Source organism: Poecile atricapillus, chromosome 3, assembly GCF_030490865.1.
Source record: "Poecile atricapillus isolate bPoeAtr1 chromosome 3, bPoeAtr1.hap1, whole genome shotgun sequence".
NCBI classification, from domain to species: Eukaryota; Metazoa; Chordata; class Aves; order Passeriformes; family Paridae; genus Poecile; species Poecile atricapillus.
The window spans coordinates 61,484,714-61,505,204 of record NC_081251.1 but is presented as its reverse complement, the minus strand read 5'-3'; the positions used below and the strand labels follow the sequence as shown (position 1 = coordinate 61,505,204).

The 20,491-nt window shown below is 39.9% G+C and overlaps 1 protein-coding gene across 2 annotated transcripts in view; it reads right to left on the bottom strand.

The window, feature by feature from the left end:
- SNX9 (sorting nexin 9) overlaps positions 1-19,931 on the bottom strand; it is a 62,415-nt gene extending 42,484 nt beyond the window's left edge. For both annotated transcript variants that reach the window (XM_058835310.1, XM_058835311.1), the window contains exons 1-2: positions 19,600-19,931; positions 907-993 (exon numbers count right to left, since the gene is read on the bottom strand). In XM_058835310.1, the coding sequence (XP_058691293.1) occupies positions 907-993; positions 19,600-19,611 (99 nt within the window). In that variant the 5' untranslated portion in view covers positions 19,612-19,931. The remainder of the gene's footprint in view (positions 1-906; positions 994-19,599) is intronic.
- Positions 19,932-20,491: the final 560 nt, after the last annotated feature.

Sequence of the window (20,491 nt, the reverse complement as noted above, 5' to 3'; positions counted from 1 at the left end):
ATTTAAGATCAATGGAACTAAAAATTATCAGAATTACACATGACTAGGATCTTCAAAGAATTAAGTTTATTCTGCAAAATCCATGTGTTTTATACGAAAAGATAATTAAGACCTGGCTTCATGATCAGGTGTTTTTTGTTTGTGTTTGTTTCAAAAGGCAAGTCTATTCACTAAGCCATAAAATCAAAGCCACAAAAATCAAAGCAGAATCAACTAATGCCTTGTTACCAAGGGTAAGAATTATATAGGACAATTTAAGTACACTGAAATTCAAAATCTGGACATAAATCAAATGTCAGTGCTGAAAAGTCCTATTCATTTAACAATGCCCTGATAGCATTATGATAGTATTGTCACCACTTCTTCCCTATACCTTGTCCATATTTCTTTAATTATGAAAGGACACAAAAATTCAGTAAAAAATTTTTGTTTTGTTGTGAGCTCTTTACTAAACTTGGAATGCTGAAGTCATTTGATTAAGAAACTCAAAACCTAGAAGTGAGCTGGATGTCATATTTAAATGCAAGTGGCAAGCACCTGAAAGACTACATACACAAAAAAATGTGCAATATTAGGCACACAAAAATAGACAAGGCATTCAGATGTAAAGGCTATCATCACCATTAGTTCCTTCCTCTTACTTGTCTCTCAGCTCTGTTTAGAGGAAAACAAAGCTGAGCACATTCTTAAGTGTGTGGGCACAGTTTGAGAAGACCCCATTCTCCAAAACATTGTATTTGTTTCCACAAGATTATTAGAAAATTCTTTGTATTCTGTTTTTTTGCTAATTATTCAGGTAAGTGTAACCAGGGCTTTCAGATGTCACTGGCACCATTTTTGTTCCATCTGCTGGTAGAAGTACATCAGGAAAGCACACTGAAGCCAGTTCCATCTCAGTTTTCTTACCGGGTTGGTGATTGTGATGATCTCCCCTTCACTGACTGTCAGCTCATTGTTTCCAGGCTCAGCAGCAAAATCATACATAACACGAGCCTGTATGTGGAAAAGAATGTAACAGTGAGGATTCCAGCTTATGTAGAAGATTTCATTAAGGAAGTATCAGCACAAATTGTCCTTAACTTACAGAAATAGTAAGTGGGGTAAGGCTGAATGCACAAAGAGCAACTCAGCACATAGGAAGCTGACATTTCCTAGATTTGAACTGCAAACTCAACAGTAACAACAACTTCAAAAGATAGAAATCTCATGTGGAGCTTGTTGGAGATAATCTACCACAAGGATTTAAGACTGGTTGTTGTCTCTCATGTCCAGAATTATACGTACAACATTTTCCAGGGGAAGAAGGAAAGGTTTCTAACTTTAGCAAACAATTCAATTCCTTTTTTTTTTTAATACACGACATATTCCAATTCCAATTTGGGTAAAGGGAAGTACTTCATAGAGCAAGCAATTCAGAAAAAGCAAAGCAAGTAACTGCAGATATAAGTAACCACTGCTGTGCATTAAATGTAGTATGTAAAATTATGTTTTGAGACTCTGTATGGGAAGAACTGTGCAAATGCAGAAACAAGCAGTGAGAGTAGGCTCCTTATATCTGGCATGAGGACGGAGGGAAAAACAAAAGCAACCTGATTTTCAAGTGTTTAGATACACAAAGGCTTTGCTGTGCACTGACTCTGCTATTACACTACATAAAGAAATGTTTGAAACATTTGGTTTTACTAATAACATCATTCAGTGTACAGCAATGAGTTCCTTCTTTTATTTGGAGGGTGAGGGGAAGAAAAAAAAATTAAACAGAAAGTAATATTTTCTGTCAAAGGAGAAAATAAAATAATTTCTGCTGAAAGAAAGCTACGTGATAGGAAAATAAAATACCAGAAGACAGACATTCACCTTTAAGTCTTGCCTGTCTCCAAACTGCAGGCTGTAATGATCCTCAGCCAGACACAACTTCTTACATAAAACCAGAGGAAAACAGAACTTCCCACCCCCACATTTTAATTTCATGAGTATCATGTGGAAATATTTGGTCAAAAGATACTTTACTTCAGTGTAAATAAAAACAGATCTGAGAACAAACACACATGTTTCAGCTGTTCACCTGACAAATCTAATCCCAAACCATGTGCACAACAAACTGAACACTTGGCCTTCTCCACTAGAGCAGCACAACATTGCAGAAAACCATGTGTCCTAAGCACTCTGAATGCTCCCTTGCATGAAAACTTTTCCCTTTAGAATGGAGGCTTTCAGCACTTTCAGATTTTGCCATGCAAAACAGAGATGAAGAGGCAAAAACTGTGTTCAATAATAACACTGACTGCTTTCTTTCCAGCAGCACATTTGGTCTTCATGGAAATGTAAGAATAAGCTGCCTTACTTTCATGAAAAATGAACTGAAGAGAAGCAGCACAAGTCTTTTGAAACACAAGAAAATTTTAAGCAGGGGTGTAAAAGGCACTACTCTCCAGAGCTCTTCCATCAGCAATGTGAGGTGTTGAACATGTCCTTTTTACAGCAGGTTACCAAAATTCATCCACTTTCTGCAAGTCAATTGAACAGCACTCAGATGCTGGGCATCAGAATCATGGGAAAAGCAGCTTTCTTAACCAGGGAGTCTTCTTAGCCTTTTTCAAGTAATACGCCACAGTATTCTTGCTTCTATTCACAGGAATTCTTGCTTCTATTCACAGGAATGATCACAGTTTACCAGGATGAAGGCAACAGAAAAATTTTATCAGCCTTCAGAAAAACTGGCAAAACATCCCCAGTAATGACTAGACTGGATAGGTAAAATGTATTTCTGTCTAATAAAAGAACAGATGCAAATACTAGATTCTCCAGGTACAGCAGTGAAATAAAAGTTACTTAGAAAAAAAAAAAAAAAAGAAGTATTCAGCTTGTAGAGAAGGAAAAAACAAGAGATATATAGAATTTAATGAAGTCATTATGCCAAAGTCCACTTATTCACCTGCTCTGGACACCTGTTTCAAAAGTTAGAAGAAGTAGAAAACAAGGAAAAAATTACAAACAAACCTTGCTAACTACAGTTTAATAAATTGAAAAATAAAATAAAAAAAATTCCAATGCTATAGAAATGGATTATTACAGAGCATTAAGAATTTGAGGTACATCTGAAACCTGGCCTGTATATTGACATTGCAAATACATTCCTCATCTTTTCTGCCAGTACTCTCCATTTCACCTGCATTTCTAGGCTCACTTGCTTAGGCTGGAAATTAAAACCTTATGAACTTCTGGCAAGTAAGCTTTAACACTAGCCTCCTGCTGCTGAGATTTAATGGGGGAAATAGTATAAACTCAACCAATTCCAAAGTAAAACTAAGAGACTAAATGTTTTTGTCCCAATTAATAAGTTTACAGTTAACAATGTAAAACCCCCTAGCCTTTCCCCGGGCAGATACATCAGCCCCAAACCTACGTAAATTCTGTCAATTCCAAAATACGATAAAATGGAAAATGGTTTGACTTTCCAGTAAGTTTTTTCCTTCTTACTGGCCATAAATATTGTGTCCAAGTAGCAGACAGAACTTGAAAGACAGACCTTTGCAACTCCTGCAAAATTGCAAATGGACATGGAAGAAAGCATTTAACAAGAAAAGGATTTTAGCTCCTTGGCACTGTAATACACACACTGAATATTAGAGCTAAGCTTAGGGACACTTTAAATATTCATAAAATGGGAATCTCTGATGAATTCCAGATCACATAATGGACACCATGAAGAAAACTTCTTGAAAACACAGATTTTTATTTTTTTTTAAGAAAAAATTGTTACAGTAACTGTTGTGTTTCATACTTACTTCTGATCATATACAAAAGGATCAAACAGTCCAAGAACTACAGGAACTTCAGAAATTAAAATATTTTGTTAGTGGAATAAAGGCCACTGCTTCATTTACTGTATACTGCAAACATGCAAAACAAGAACCATTAACAAATCTATTAGCTATAAGAAAATTAATTTCTTCTATGGGCTGCATGTATACCTCCCCTCTCCCACCACGACCTATGCTCCAAGATACAAATGGTTCTGGATTCTGGAGTTGTTTTGTCGGTTCCTCTGAGAAAAAAACCCTGCTAACTCAGAAAGCTCTAACTGCTTTCACCCACCAGAGAGCAGACCTGGTTGTTGTCCTGTAAGTTACTGCCTCCCTTTGCTCAGGTGGCAACAGACCATCTCCACTGGGAGTTTGGAACACATCCTGACATTCATCTCATGCTCCCTCATGTGAGGAAAGGCTGGCACGGATTAAGCAGAACCCTGCCACTGCACATGCCAGGAGGGAGAGAGCCCTCTGATCCCCAGCATCTCTGCACCTATGGCATATATTGCAGTTTCTTCAGAATGAGAGAGAGAAACTCTCATTGTAAACGAGCAGTTTTGTCTACAAGTCCAAGATGGGGGAAACCAGTAAAAGTTAAAGGAAAATCAGCTTTTCAGCAGTATGGATACAGAAATTTAGATTGTAATAAAGAGAAGAGAAATAAAAAGGAAACTGGCAATTCTCAGTGTTACATCAGCATTCTTTGGAGCTCGTTCTACCTGCTGTAGTTACACAAGTGGACTGTAGTTTCTTAATTTACTGATTAATTTAGAGATTAGACTTACTACAGTGTGAAGTCTCCCAACATTGAGAAGTTCTAAGCATTGCCATCAATAATTATTTCTGTCTTTTTAGAATTAAGGTAGAATCATCCCTAGGAATTAAACACCAAAGAGTCCCCAGATTGAAAAGCAGTATCTAGATTAGTGAAAGTATTATTCCTCTGCAGGCCTGGAGCAGACTTAGCTTTCCTCCATTACTTCTGCCTGAGTGAGTACTTATCTCTTCTTTCCATAATATTAAAAACCAAAAGGAAAAAAAAATTCAACAACAAAAAACCAAGAGCACGTGCCAGCTTATTTCTGAAAGCAAATGTAAGACTATGCAACTCTCCCTGTCAGTGTTAAGGCTCCTCGGCCTAAATGACGTGGGAAGGAAGTCATCTAGCAAAAGTCATTAAAATAAATTTCCAATGAAAGGTTACACTGTTGCTTCACTAAGGTACTAGACAAATATCCAAGATCTCTGTAGACATCCTAATCCACTGGCTCCTGGTGCCTGCCCCCAGAATCTTGAAAGAAACACCTACTTCTAATGAGGAGAATCTTTCTGCCTTTTCCAAGATGTTTCACTCATGGCTAGGCTCAGATGGAAAACCACCTTACCCTGAAACGGAGCAATCCTGACATGCACAGGGCCACATTTGCCTGCACTGCAGTTCAGCTGCAGCAGGGTCTCTCTGTCATGGAGAAGGACAATGAAAGCCCCTGTGTATTCCTCACCAGCCATAAGCAGACAGGCTAACAGCTAATGCACATAACTTGTGCTCAGAGCAGCTTTTACAACAGCTTCCCTGCCTAAGCCTTCCTTGAGACAAATAATCAATGACCCACTGACTACTGGCTTTTCATTAAGTTTGCATTTCTGAAGCAAAATGTTGTTGCAATACTGAACTTCCTAACTGCAATGCAACAGTTCTGCATCCAAGTATGCTTTATAGCACAAAAATTGGAGAAGCCCCTAAAAAATTTGACACACCTTTGAAAATACTTTCTCTATGCACAGGACTTCATTTGAATTAGAAAGAGATCTAGTGTTCTGCCACAGAGTCATCTGTTCCAACCATGTGTTACAATTTAGGAAATTTGTACCACAACTGCTTTTCTTGGTCAGCTGGCAGTGGCAGATAGTAAAAAGGAAATATCCATAGAATTTTCATAGCATGAAATTCCCATAACTGCACATATTTCTCTTCACAATTAGCCCTTCAGCAGTTCAGTGCTTCAGCCACCCTGCACTGCTTTTGTCATGCGACACGGATTCACATGCTTAATTTGCCTGGTGCCACTGTCAGAAATACAACTGCTGTATCACAGCACCAAGAAGGCAACACCTAATGCTGGTGGCAGCAATTCCCATATTCACAGAAAGAGGATCAAATTCTGGATTTCTCTTTGGGAAGTATACAAGGCAGGTAACAGCAGGTTTCTCTGAAACCTGTATCCACTGGAGGAGTAGAAACCATAATTTGGGAAGTGTGGCAGAATACCAAAAATAAAATTAAGAAAAAAATTTAAATATGGAAAAGTTAATCACTAGCTTTAGTTCTAAACAAGTCAAGTGTCGTTCTAATTGGGAACAGCAGGAAGAACGACACGGACTCTCAAGGGAGTCAGAACAGGAGAGAATCTCTAGTTTATTGCTACAGCTATGTTATACAGACTAGTTCGTCGAGAGTACAGAAAGGAAACTCTTATTGGTTAGTAAAGTGCTACATTACCATCATTGGTCAGTGGGGTTCACCACCCCCCTGACCCTTTCCTGCAAGGAAAACACGGGAACAGATAAACAGCACCTGCAGGCTGTTTTGTGTCTTTGAGGATTGTTTTGAATCCTCCCATGAATTTCCCAGGCTAGCTTCTCAGGCAGGCCTGGCAGGCCATGGGGCCTGCAGCTTACTCCAAAGCTAGCCTCCACAGTCAAGTCCATATTTTAAATGGCTGTGTCAGTAAGAAGACTTGAACTTTTCTCCTAGGACAGCAGCCTAAGCTTTTAGCTGGGATGAACAACAAAGTACTTTTGGTCACCTCAAGTAACTCCAGTAACACATCTGGTATGAATAAACTTCAGAACAGTTTGCTACAAAAACTGCTTCAGTTAGTACAAATATTGTTCATTAGGTCTAGTAAGCATAAGCCTTTGAAATCTGCTGTGAAATACTGATAAGCAGTATGTTGATTACACCTGGAAGCACAGAAGAGGATAATGTATTTATTTCTTCCCAGACTTTATTAGCTGTCTTCTAAAAGATTTTTGGATGTGGGTTTGGTTTTTGTTTTTTAATACATTCTTTGTGAGTTTCTTTCATTAGTTTGGTTTTTTTTTCAGAATTACTTTTTCCCATATATATTGTTTTTAGAAATAAAATATTCAGTCTAAAGGGCAGTTCTAAGAGAACAAAACAGAAATAGCATAGCTGGGATACAGGTTGGGATCTCAAAATTAAGAGAAATTGAGAAAGCAGGAAGAAAATAATAAAGACAAAAACCTAGCTGAACATCAGTTCAGAAATTAGCAGTGCCTTTTGATTACCCAAAAGAATGGTTCAAAATTAAACATTTAATCTAAAAAGTGACAATACTCTTCCACACAAAAGGCAATTAACTTAAAACTAGTTTTGCATTTTCTTTTCTGCACCGATATTTCACAGCAATTTGCCCTATGATTACTGTCTGTAAAAAACTACTGTTTTTTAGGTATTTTACTGCTTAGGACAAGTGCAAGACATCTGATTTATTGCTGTCCTCACTGCACCAATGAAGCTCCAGGGAAAACACATGGTAGGCATGGATCTACATGACAGCTTAGCCATTGTTTTGCCTCAGCACTCACAAACGGACTACTAAAGTTGCCATGTTTTAATCAAGGTATCTTTGAAAAAACTCTCCACAGATCAAAACACATACTAAGTCCCACTGTGGATATAATAGGGAATACTGCAAGAAGTTTAAAAGGGCTTGTGTCCAAAATGTTGAGAAAAACAGTAAGAATACAGGAATACAGACAGAAGCCCTTCATGTCTTTCCTGCTTCAGAGGACTGAGGACACCAGTTTTCTTCCAACAGTGGCTAACGTTTAGGTAAATTTAATCACTTCCCTACCCTTTATCCTGAAATGTAAGCTTGCTCAAAAGCTAAGTGCCCCAAGTCTGAAGAGGTTTTCACTGCATCATCTGCAACACAGAATCACAGAATCCTAGATGGTGTGGGTTTGGGTTAGATGGACCTTAAAGATCATCTGGGTTCAACAACCCTGCCATGGGCAGGGACATCTTTCACTAAACCAGGCTGCTCAAAGCCCCATCCAGCCTGGCCTTGAAAATACAAAAAACATTTCTACTACTAATAAAGGAAACATCTGAGGCTATCATTTGACACAATAAAAACAAACAAACAAAACAAACAAACAAACAAAAACCCCACAAACCTTTTCATTTTAGTCCATCTACCAAACTCTATCAGACTGCAAGTGTGCATTTGGATAGTCTATGCAGAAATATCAAGTGGTGCTTCAAGTGCTATGACTCAGCCTGGAGAGGCAGCTACTCTCTGTCCTGCCTATGGTAAAGAAATGCCTACATGTTCCTCTCACAGGCTTTCCTAAGAGACAAGAAACAAACAAAAAATAGACAATAGAAGCATTAGAGGACACAAGAGACACTGTCTTCTAAGACAGACTCCCACGGGAACAGTACCTTAGGAATTCAAGAGATTATACATTATACTAGCAACTGCCAGTAAAGTGATAAAGATTTATTATGAAGAAGAGGAGACACCAATGTTTATCTTTTTAACTAATATGGAGAAATTGGTGAAAATGTATATTGCTTGTATTGTGCTAGGCATCACTTCTTGTGTATGTGCTCAACATCATCTGCCTAGAAAACTAGCTTGAAGAAACTAGATCATTTTATACTATGATTTTATTAAACAATAAGCAAAAAATAAAATTCACTTGTTTAATTAAAAACTCCCTTTAGTATTACATTTCTTTTCAATACAATTTTGTTTTGCTTTCAGCAAAACCAGAATTAAAGCAAACTCATTCAAAAAGTGCAACTAAGTTCAGTAAAGAACTCCACTTTCAAATTAAGAGAGGTCACAATAATCAGGTATCATTACTCCAAGTTCCCTCACCAGCTGTAACTGCTGGATCCTCACATTACTCTACAAATTCACATTAAAAGTATCTCTTGACCCGCTGGCTCACTTTCCTCTGAGAAATTTTTCAACTCTAAAATAAGTTCACTAGCCTGCAGCTGATCATTTGAAGTCAACAGTACTGACTATAAGCATATTAGAACCAAATTAAACACAGATAAAAATCCAAGAAACATGGACCTGCATAATTTCTTCTTGCTAGTAAAATATGCTTGCAGACAGATGCAGAACTCAGAAGCCACATGTGCCTACAATATTCCAGGCAGATATTCAACTAAGTATTTACACTGGATTAAAATGTATATCTCATATTGGAATTGATAACAAAACATGAAGAGTTTCCAAAAAGTAAAAAACACAAAGTCTAAAGACTTTGTAGGGTAAGGGACAGGAAGGAAATACTCAATTCCCACCAACATGCATGTGGTTTAAACTACTGACAATTCTAGAATTAGAATGATAGTCTAATAAGCTTACCTTGAAACCATTTCTGTATGATTTTGTATAAGAAAGAAGTGCCTAGGCAGGTTTTCAAGTGTTAAAGAATCTTGGAAATGTTTCCTGCAGTAATAAAGACAACAGCTTGCTAGCCTCTTCAGCAACTTGGGCTTTCCTTAGTAAAACCAGATTATCTTTTCAGATCTACCACACAGGACTTCACAGTCTTGCTGAAAACTATTTCTTGGTCACGAAAGACCACCTGAATTCAGTTCAAGTTAGTCGCACTCTTTTTTTGTTACATATATTATTTTTGATTCACAGAACATGAGCTTCTTTACAGCTGTCTACCTGTAAGCAAACATCATCACACCCCAAAGCCCACTGGAATGTGCTTCTGGCCATCATTACAGGCAGAATGCACACCAAGAACTTCCATTCAAGCGAATTCCTGCACAAGAAGCCTCTTGTTCAACTCAAGCACCTGTGACTAAAAGTCAGGGATGCAGAATGAGGTCTAAAATGGTTCTATGACTAAGATCTCTTAAAAGTGTTAGAGTATAACAGACCTTAAAATCTTAAGGTATTAAAACAAATTACAGCTTCTTTCTATGCAGTTATAATTCAGATGGGTAGGTAACCATACCACAGAAAATGGAAAAAGCAAAGAGACTGCAATGTTTTCCAGATTTACAGCAGTGCTTAAAAATGTTAAGTCTGAGAATTATCTATAAGCAGTTCAGTGGTTTAAAAAAGCAGCATATTTTCAGAATAACTATCATGAACTATTAAAAGAGGTGCTTAGTTACATTTTGGTGTGCTCATACTGACTTATTTATGGGGTATTGTCAGACCCAAGAACAGAATCTCCATGCACCCAAGCAATACTGAAGCAAGGGAAATTCAGTTGCAGAAATACGTTCAAGACACCCATGTGATTTAGAGATATTTCCAAATACTGACTCAGATACTCCCCTGAATCACATCTGAACTTTCAGTTGGGTTAAGCATCTGAATTTTCTTTTTCTTGTTTTAAACATTAAAGCTAGCTATCGGTTCAACTGTACTGCAAAACTTCTACTGTGAGCAAGGAGCTCCAGTGATATCAGACTTTTTTCAGAATCAATTTCTGCACTGCTCCAAGCGCCCAGCCTTCCCTATGCTTTCCTTTTTGAATACCAACCTTTTCCAGATCCTCAGATAAACTGGGGACTCAACAATTTTGAATTTGAAAACATTAATACCAGTTTCACCAGGACTACAGCAAGTAATAGCTGTAGCAAGTATGGCATGGGTTTGTATTTACAGATGTCAGGCAGGATGTGTTTTTCTCAAGTATGATTAAAATCTCTGCCTAGATTAATCATTACTGTGTCTCTGAAATCAAACTGCAACACTTGCAACTGTTTGCTGAACCAGTATTTAATGGTGTGTTTCAGAAGCCTGCTGTGCCAAGTCCCCTGATGTTTGCCTGAAACTTTAAGGCCATCACTGTTGCACCCTCACAGTTCTGTCCCCAAAGAACAAAGCCAGTAAGATGTGAAGGTTTCAGAAAAAGCCAGCAGCATTCACCAGAAAAATCGCCACATTGTGACCTGCTCATTAAGACAGCTTGTAGTCACACAATAGTGTTGTCTCTATGAGAGCAGAGATTAGAAAAAATTAGTAATTATCCTAATAATTGGAGAGGCACAAAGTTTCGCTAAGGTTATCTAGTGAACTTCAAGCCCTTTCAGACTCAGCACACTATTATACATTGTGTGTCTCAATGTGCCACATGCACAGGCCACTCTAGACGCAAATGAAGACCTGGCAAAGCAAACTAAGTGCATGTTAAAATGATGCTACTTCAAATAAAACTTCATCTGGAAAATACAGAACGGAATACCTGTACTACTACTTTGAAGGCCCAAACACTGGTAAATATTAAAAGGAAAACACGTGCTCAATAGCATGCTCACTGAAACCAGCTGGGAAGGAATCTGAAATGCAGCAGGATGAGCTCTCCACATGGAATTCTCCTAAATTCTCTTGGTTGGTTACTTGAGTAACCAACATTAATCAACATACTAATGTTTTGTTATCCTCTTAGGTCTTATTAGAAACACCACTTTGTGAAAGCCCGTGTTTACTTTTATTTTATGAACACAAGTGAGGAAACTGTTACACCAATATAAATGCATTACAATTTTATCAGATGAAGATTCTTTACTCTAGAAATGGGCAAGATTCACATTTTTGGGGTTCTAAAGTATCTAAGCCCACAGCTATTTTAGGCTTTTCTATTGGCAGTGTAGAAAAGCAAAGACACTTTAAGGTTACAAACTTTATTTCATGATAAATGACAGCTCAAATAAGCAAAGCTCAGTCATTAGATCTGGCCAGGGAACACTCAGCACTTGACCTGGACATTAATGACCTGCAATTTAATGCAATGTGCACACTAGCAGTGTAGGCATATCTCACTTTAAGACAAAGAGTTAAAAAATGAAGAAAAATAATGTCTGGACAGATGCATTTAATAAAAAAAACAAAACAAAAGATACAATGAATGACAGAACTGGATTAAGTCATGCAATATTTAAATTTGACAGAACACCTCACAAACTTTTCTTGAACCAGCAACCTTTACAGTGACAGAAAGCATCAAAGAAGACTGAAAAGAACTTCTGCTTACTTATGAATTACTAGAAAATTTGTTGGTTTGACAGAATGTGACAGAGCTGTCGATAAAAAAAATGGTAATACAACAATCTTCATAGAAACTTCCAAGACTGTGGTCTAGTTATTTGCAGTAAGGAAGATGCTTAATTTTGTATTACACAAGCAATCATTTTCAGATTGAAAAGAAGAAAAATATAGGGCTATTAAGGAAGGAAATTACACTACTGCTGAAAGAAATGTGCTGTAACTAGGTAAGCACTAATTACATTATATTATCATATGTAATTGCAGTATTCAGTTACTGAATTAAATCTTAACCCCCCCCCCCCCCCAAAAAAAAAGAACCAATGCAGTGGAGGAAATAAAACATTTAAGCTACACTCTTAAATCTGATGAAGCTATAAGGTGAAGCACCTCATCGGTCATCGCCTTACTGCTGCAGAAAGATGAATTGTATAGGCTCTTCAGGCAATACTAGAATTTAAATAAGAACTAGAAAAAACAATAAATGTAATAGCCTTATATCAATTGCTTTTCTTCTGGAAACTACTTACATAATCACCATAGAGAAAAAAAAAAACAAACCCAGAAGGGGTACAGAAGGGAGGTACAGTTTAAAGCTATTCTAAGAGAATTTTTATAGCTGTTCTTGCAAATTAGCCATTTTGTTCTATCAACCAGGAAAGCAAACACTGCTTGAACTGAGATGACAACTTATTTTTGCTCTGAACATTAAGAACTGCAGTCTCAGAAGGCTGAGAAAAGCAAAGCATGTCCAAAACCTACTGTGTTTAAACAGAGATACCATATGAATACACAAAATAAAAGCACAACAGTTCCCTTGCCAAGGACAAGCAGATGGCAACTCAGAGCAGAAGTCAGTAACTCAATGACAAGTCATAAGAAATAAGACTCATCAACCAGTTCTTCACCAGTCCCCACTTTTTTACAAGAGTAGGACTGAACTATTTCACTGGGCAAGTCCTACTTGCAGAAACCCCAGGCCAGACACAGCTGCCTCTCCCCAGAAGCAGCTGTTTTGCTTGGACTCCCCAGAGACCTCCCACAAGCTGCACTGCCCACCTTCTCACCACCCCCTCCTCCTTCCAGCCACCTATTTTGCACATTGGAAACCCCTCCTGTACAGTGGCTTCCTTTAAAGGGCAGGGCCTGGGGGAAGAGCTGCTCCTAAATACAGGAGGAAATAGAGCTTTTACCCACAAAACCCATGTTCACACAGAGAGTCGCTGGTATGACTTTACCCAGCACACTTCTGCTACCAGCAGGGCCCAGGACGGCTCATGTGCCCTTCATACCATGCCATGTCCTGGACGTCTCCTCACAACTACACAACAGCTGGACCAGGCAGCATAACAGCTCCCTACAGGAAGAGCTGTTCCTTGTGCCCTTCTCCCCTTACTGTGGGTCTCACAGAGGACTATCTGTCAAAGTTAAATGAGTAACTCTCATCTTAAATGTCTTCTTCTTCTTCTTTATTTTTATTGTTGACAGAGGTTACTTGTTCATATGAAGCTCAAAGATAAAGACTGTTTTGGAAAGAAAGTGATAAGGCTCAGAGTTTAAAATAAATTTTCCAGTAAGCAATATGCTTTTTTCCCCTCTCTTCAGTAGCACTTGAATTCTGCTTATTGGACTACTACAAGATTGCTCTGTTGTTTGAACTTTCTGTTACTTGGAAAGCTCCTTTTCAATCATAAACTGCTGAGAAAGCTTGAATACAACTAAAGAAAATAAAAGCACAAGCTCTGATTTTCAGCCCTCAGAGAAGTGTAAAGTGAATTTTGATGAAATTGTATTGTGAAACATACTTTGAAATAGAAGAGATTTAGCTTTAAATGCTGAACACTGCACTAGCTATTTACTTAGAATAATCCTAGATATCTAAACGCTCAGCTGTCCTATTGCAGGGCTGGTTGAAACAAATCACTCCCACTATTTTACGGTCTAGTCTCTATTACGTGCTTTTAAAATGTTTTGCAAGTCTGCTTCCAACACCATCAATGTTACAATTGCTTGTAAATTTAATACAGAAGGGAACCCACATATCTGAAAAGGCAAAATTCTCAAATGATTTTTACCTTGGTGATGGCCTAACTAAATAAGGAGGGGTTTATTTAATACCTACAAACTCTTCTAGGAGTTTTTTCAAGACCTGAAAAATTTGAGGAGGAAGATAATTCAGTGCACAATCCTGAAAGAGTGCAGTAAAATGAACCTTTTTATGAAGCTACAGTTAACTGTAAAGCCTTATTGCTGAAATAATACCAATATACAGAGAAATTCTACCAGGGTGAAAACCTGAAACTCTGAATCTATAAACCAGATGTAGCTTATGACATCTGATACCAGACTTCCTTCTCTTTGGCTGCTGTAATCATGTTTTCAAATGATGACCTCTGGTAATGAGTCTCTGATGACTCAATGCCTAGGTGCTCAAAATAACTTTGAAAAACTGAGTCAGAGGAATCATTACTCAAGCACAGCATCGCACAGAATCCCACCAGCTCTCCAGCATAGAAATGAGAAGGCTTAAACTGGTAATTGCTGCAATTTAACGTAAACCATGTATCACTGAACCTTTAAAAGACCATAAGGCTGGACAGAAAGACAGAACAGAAAACTTGTGTCTTCATAAAATAAATGAATCATTTCTCATGCTCATCCTAACATCTCACTCCTCCAATAGGTCAGGAATCTGTGGTTAATCTGCATTTTCAGCTTCTCTAGTCATCTTGTTGCCCCTCAGAAAACAAACCACCAAACCAAAATAATCTAAAAAGCCCCAGGACGTATCACTTAATACTAGCCTAAAAAACCCAAACAACATTTCATATAAAATCAAAATCATTACTTCACCTAATTAATTTTATTCCATCACATTTTACATATATTGATCAGCTGTGATCTCATGTTTTATATTATGACTTGTTTTGCTGAATTTAAATAATGGAACATGTTGAATGGATTATGACGTGATCTGCATAGTAGATCTCACAACTCACAGATGTGTTAAGATTTACACTGAATCTTAATCTATTAACTGAATCTTCCCTTAAAATAAGATTCACAAGGAGTCTACTTCCAAAGTTAACACAATGTAGAATGTAGATTAACAGAACACAAAATCTGGGTATTTTGGAGGGTTTAGCACAGAGGGGTGTTTCACTTCCCAGCTGCAAATCAGAACAAAGAACTGTTTCTGAACAATTCATGATGCAAACATACAGATTAGTGATGGTATAAAGGAAAATGTGGAACTTATTTGGGAAGCCTTATACTGCTGAGAGAAATAGAGAATGAAAAAGAAAGATGAAAGGAAGGATACGCACTTAAGGATAATAACCTTTAAGAACAATGTGTTGTTACCTTTCCATACCTTAAATTTTCATATGTAAATCATGACCTTCCCTCACCACAACTACAAGAACCATGCTGAATTCAACTATACCTGGCCAGTGACATTCCCAAGAGGAAATCCAACATGATCAGATGGACAAGAAAGCTTTGAATGGCATTTCCTTACTTTAGAAGTACTGTTAAGTTTTGTCTTATTTAAAGAACTGAATATTTAGTCTAAGATTTCATCTCAAGGGAGTTCCTCCCACAAAAAAGGGCCTAGTCCTAAAAACAGAACCACATAAATGAGTCCTCATAGCAGCCAAACTATTGAACAACCATTGAACATAATGGTGGGAAACAAGTGCCCCTAGAGCTACAAAGAAAAAACTGTTGGTATTGACAGTAAGAGGGGCCTAACTTCATGACGCTTATCAACAGCTGCCTTACGAAATACCTCTCTTGGGAAAGCAATGTCACCAACATCAATGATGCTGTACCAATAAATCAGCTCCTAGTTTCAACTTCAGAGTGAAAACTCTCAACACGTTAGCAGCACAGGTTCCAGAAGAACTGTCTTGCTTATAGCCTATCCAGTTCTCTCAACAACATCACTTCCTTTGGAAATCAGAGCTTAACAAATAGCAAAACATCAGCCTTTTCAAGAAAAGGACTTGCCTACATTTTAAAATAATAAATATGTTTAAAAATAGGCTAAGGTAGGGAGAATGTTGTTTAAAAGCCAGCATATTGCTTCCTGACATTTCTAGCTCTCTCTATTCAATGAAGCTCAAAAACAAAAGAAAGGACATGAGTAAAGCTGAGACTTGACAAACTCTAGAGGGGAAAGAATAGAAAAGAAATCACAGAGGAACAAACAGAAGAATGACAATCTCATCTGTGGCTTTTGAAAGCAACTATGACAGAAACACATTTACCAAACTGCATCTTCCTTGTGACTAAGTTTTGAAAGCTTTTTAGGCTCAGGCACTTTCTGCCATCATTTGTGACAGTTAAAAATAAGGAATTTGTAAGGTTAACTCTGTTTCTGATAGAAGCATTCAAAATAAAAGTATCTGGCTCAAATTATTGGTTTTTAAATGCGGACATGAAATTGCTTTACCTCTGAAGTTAGGTTCAGTTAAGTGACTGTGACGCTCTAAAAGTCTCCTAAACAATCTTCTTTTTTTCTTATTTTGATAGGGTTTAACATTTGTTTCAGTTTTTAGAGCACATAACCTTGAGCAAACCACAAAATCCACTGCCAAGCTACAGTAAGCGTCTAAGCCAACAAAAGAACTGCCTCCAGAAGCCTCAGATCCTCCATTTCCAATCTGTATTTCCACTCTTCTCCATGAAATTCTCCCCCTCCCAACTATACCACCCCATCTAACCTTCTCTACCAGCTCTGAGAAAACTTTCTACTACTGCAACTACATAGAACTGGAGAAATGACCCCGCTGTTTCCATTCAGTGAATATTTTTGCTATTTCAGCAACTTATCATAGCTAAAACCAGGCCTGACTAGTCTTGTAGACTCCTAGTATGTACATACAGCATGGGATGAGGAGAAAGAAAGGAGAACTAGCCACTACTAGTTTAGCTCACATCAGACTCAGCCTCCACAGCCTTCAGAGGGCTTAAGGCCTACAGCTCCTCCGACCTGTTTCAACAGAAGACTCCCTACCAAGTTGCAAGCTAACAAATATGCTACAAAAGCATCAGTAAAGGCTTCTTGGTATGAAAATAGTAGTCCTTTCCCCTAAAAGCCTTTATTATTTCAATAAGAAATGCATTAATTTTGAATGGTACAGAGAAGAGACAGCATATTACACAACTGTATACCACGTTTTCATGCAGGAAAACTCTAGGAATTTAGTTGCTGTGGTTTATCAAAGTGGGAGCAAGAAAACTGGCCAAGGATTACAAGCTAGATATGGAAGAAATCCCTATTTGCATCCTCCATCCCCACAAAATCTAACACCTTGATTCAAGCATTTGTAAATCTTGTAGAGAAAATGATAAAGCTGAAAACAGAAGCTGAGCAAGTTCAGATTCAAAAGAAAGAAGCATCAACAGCGAGAGTTGATGGTTTAAAAACAAACAAACAAAAAGACAGACTGGATTTTTTTGTCATTGAAAGCATTCAAATCAAGACTGAATTTACCCACAGCCTTCTTTGGAAAGTATATTCTAGTTTAAACAGGAATTAATTCGGGAAGCGCTAACAGCCCATGCAGCACAGGCCAGGCCAGACTGTCAGTCACCCTTATCAGCTATATAGGATTTGATACCATTAAAGTTCAAAAAACTCATACTCCAGACAACTACTTACAGTTTAGTTTTGTTAACATTTCACATCTAATATTTGTAAAATACAAATGCACCTTGCATATTTCTTTTAAAAATGAGGCAATTTTGGAAGGAGCACAAGCAGAAGGTGAGAAATTTGTTTACAAATTTAAAAAACAAGATTTACTTTCCAAATGAAATGGTGGCTGGTTAGCTGGCTGAGCTCCTAAAAACTGTTTATTCAGCCAGTTACTCCCTTATACTGCTCAAAAAAACCCAATGTATCCTTTACTATAGCTGACATTTGCACAATGTGAACAAAATAAAATCCAAAACGGGCGGTTTGCAGAGAGGGACCCATCTCCTGGGTAGAGCTCACAAAAAATAATCTTCTCTTCAGTACAGCTCACAGTTACCAGCATAACAAAATAATAGCAATAAAATACCAACTCTTTCCTGACTACTACTTACTAATTTTAGCCTTCAAGTTAAAGTACATTACCATATCTTGCAATGTGTACAATGAAAAAAAATGACACCACCTGATTTCAAGCTGGTCTGGGTTAGGAAATCAGAAATTATATGCCCTTCCTTCTGGGACCATAATGTCTCCAAAAAATATTTAAAGAAAAGCAAAGTGAAAGTTTCCTAGTGTATGAATAAAATGTGTTCGGCACAGAGCACAGGATCCCATGAGGATGCTGCACCTCAAATTGAGCAGAGAAACAACAAACTGGTTTAGTACAGTATCTGCCTAACATACTGTGTATTATGTAGTATATACACACCAGAAGTAATTTTCTTGCTACCTACAATAGTTAGATTGATTGAAAAATATTCATACACACATCCCATGAATTACTGGAACCCACCAATGTTAAAACCAAGTTTATCAACAATATTCTAAAAGCTCAACAGAAACAGAAATTTCACTATAGTGACTGTATTAACTGTATTTCTAAACTACCCAAGTGATTTTGAAACCTAAAATCAAGTTCTTGGTGCTTTGGAAAAAGTTTATTCAAACATGAGCAACCATCAGCTTATGTGGTTACAGAGACAGCTACTTACACATTAAATCTGACATGTTCAAGACATGGAATATTTTCAGCAATGAGAAGTGCAACACGAATAGTGCGCTGTATGAGAACCGCCTCAGTAAAAGGAAGTTTTTTAAACTGCTGGCCAAGCTAATGGAATCAGGTGACTCAAAGTAATACTTCAAATACCAAAAAAGTCTTCCTGAGATACTTAGATAAATCGCAGATGAGTTGCTGGTGCATGTTAACTCACACCTACACAAGCAGAGATGCTTTCATCAACCAATATAGTAAACAAATATTATTTATTTAGAAAGAGGCTACTTTCAGCTAGGATGGGCTAATTTTGACAGTTGCATTAGCAGCAGATACTGTTGAAGAACTGAACAAAACAATTTAACTTCCTGTCTTTTTTTAAAATATATTTTTTATTTTTCTTTTTTTTTTTTTTTTTTTTCCTTGTGTAAAATCAGAGCTCACTATTTAGAGGTCGCACAGGGCGGATTCTGGGCTCCCACCAGAGGCACTACACAGGCACCCCCGGATGCCACTGAGGGGGTCAGCATCAGCTGCCCTGGCGCACCGGGGCGGCGGGGGCCGAGCGGGCCGGGCCCGCCGGTGGCCGAGGCCTCTCCCACCGCCCCGCCGCTCCCCGGGCTCGGTGGAAGCGGGGCAAGGGGCGCCCGGGCTGCAGGAGCAGCACCCGCGGCCTCCGGCGGCTCTTCGACCCTACGGTCGCTCCGCCGAGGAGTGAGGACGGAGGGGCACAACCACAGCACAAAAACAACTTTCCCCGGGCCCGGAGCCGCCGCTGCCCCGCCGAGCCCCGAGCAGGGGCCGGGCAGCGGCGCCGAGGCCCGAGCGCGGCGCTCCCTCCGCTTCCCCCTCCCTCCGTCCCTCCCGCGGCCGGCGGCGAGAGGCAGGGTCCGGGCAGGGACCGGCTCCCCCGACCCCGGGCACGCAGCCCGTCCGCCCGCGCCCCCCGCCCGCCCGGCCGGGCCCGCTGGCGCAGAGGGCGCCCCGGGGCCGCCTCCCGAACCCCTTGGGGCCGCTCACCTTGGTGGCCATGGCGCTGCCGGCGCGGGCTGCGCTGCCGCTCTGCCCTCCCTCTCTCCCTCCCTCTCTCCGTGCCGCGGCTGCTCCGTCGGTCGGTCGCTGTGTCCGGCCCGCCCGCCGCCACCGCTGGGCCGCGCAGGCGGCTCCTCCTCAGCGTCTCCGGCCGCCGCCGCCTCCTGGGGGCCGCCGTGCGGCTCGGCAGCCAAGCGCCGGCGCTCGGCAGACGGGGGCTGATGTGGCCGCCCCGCGATGCCCCCGCCTCGGCAGCCCTTTCCGCCGGCTCGGCTCGGCACCCGGGGCAGTGGCGGTGCTGCCTGCCCGCAGCCTTTCCGTCAGGGCCGGGGGGAGGGACGCGCCCGCTGCGCTGCGGTGATCCCCGGGAGAGCCGCCCCGACCCGTCCCGGGGGCGATGGGGGCGGACGGACGGACCTTGCCCACCCCCGTGCCTCAAGGGCTTTGCTTTGGAGTCAGAGTTTGGCCTCAAAGTCTCGCTCGCGTCGGGGAGAGAGCCCGCAGGAAGGCGTGATGTGCCCCTCGGGTGCCTTTGAACGGAAATTTCAAAGCAGCCATGCAGCAAGGAACGCAATTTTTCCTCGGCCGGGCTCCATCCACGGCTGTCAGGGCGGTGTACGTCGTGCCTGGCCTGTTTTGGCCGGGTCTTGGTGTACAGCAGTTATCAGCAGCAGTAAAAAACACAAAGGAGCCGCTCAAGGTCGGTAGCATTCCTGTTGGGCACTCTATGACCATCTCATAAAAGCTACCTGCGACCCCACTTGACTTCCAGCCTGCAGGAGAGATGAGATGGGAGGCTAAAACAAAGGGAGTTTGAAAATACAGTGGCAGTGATCATGCAAGGTACTGCTTTGATTTTTCCTTTCTGTAGAAGGAAATA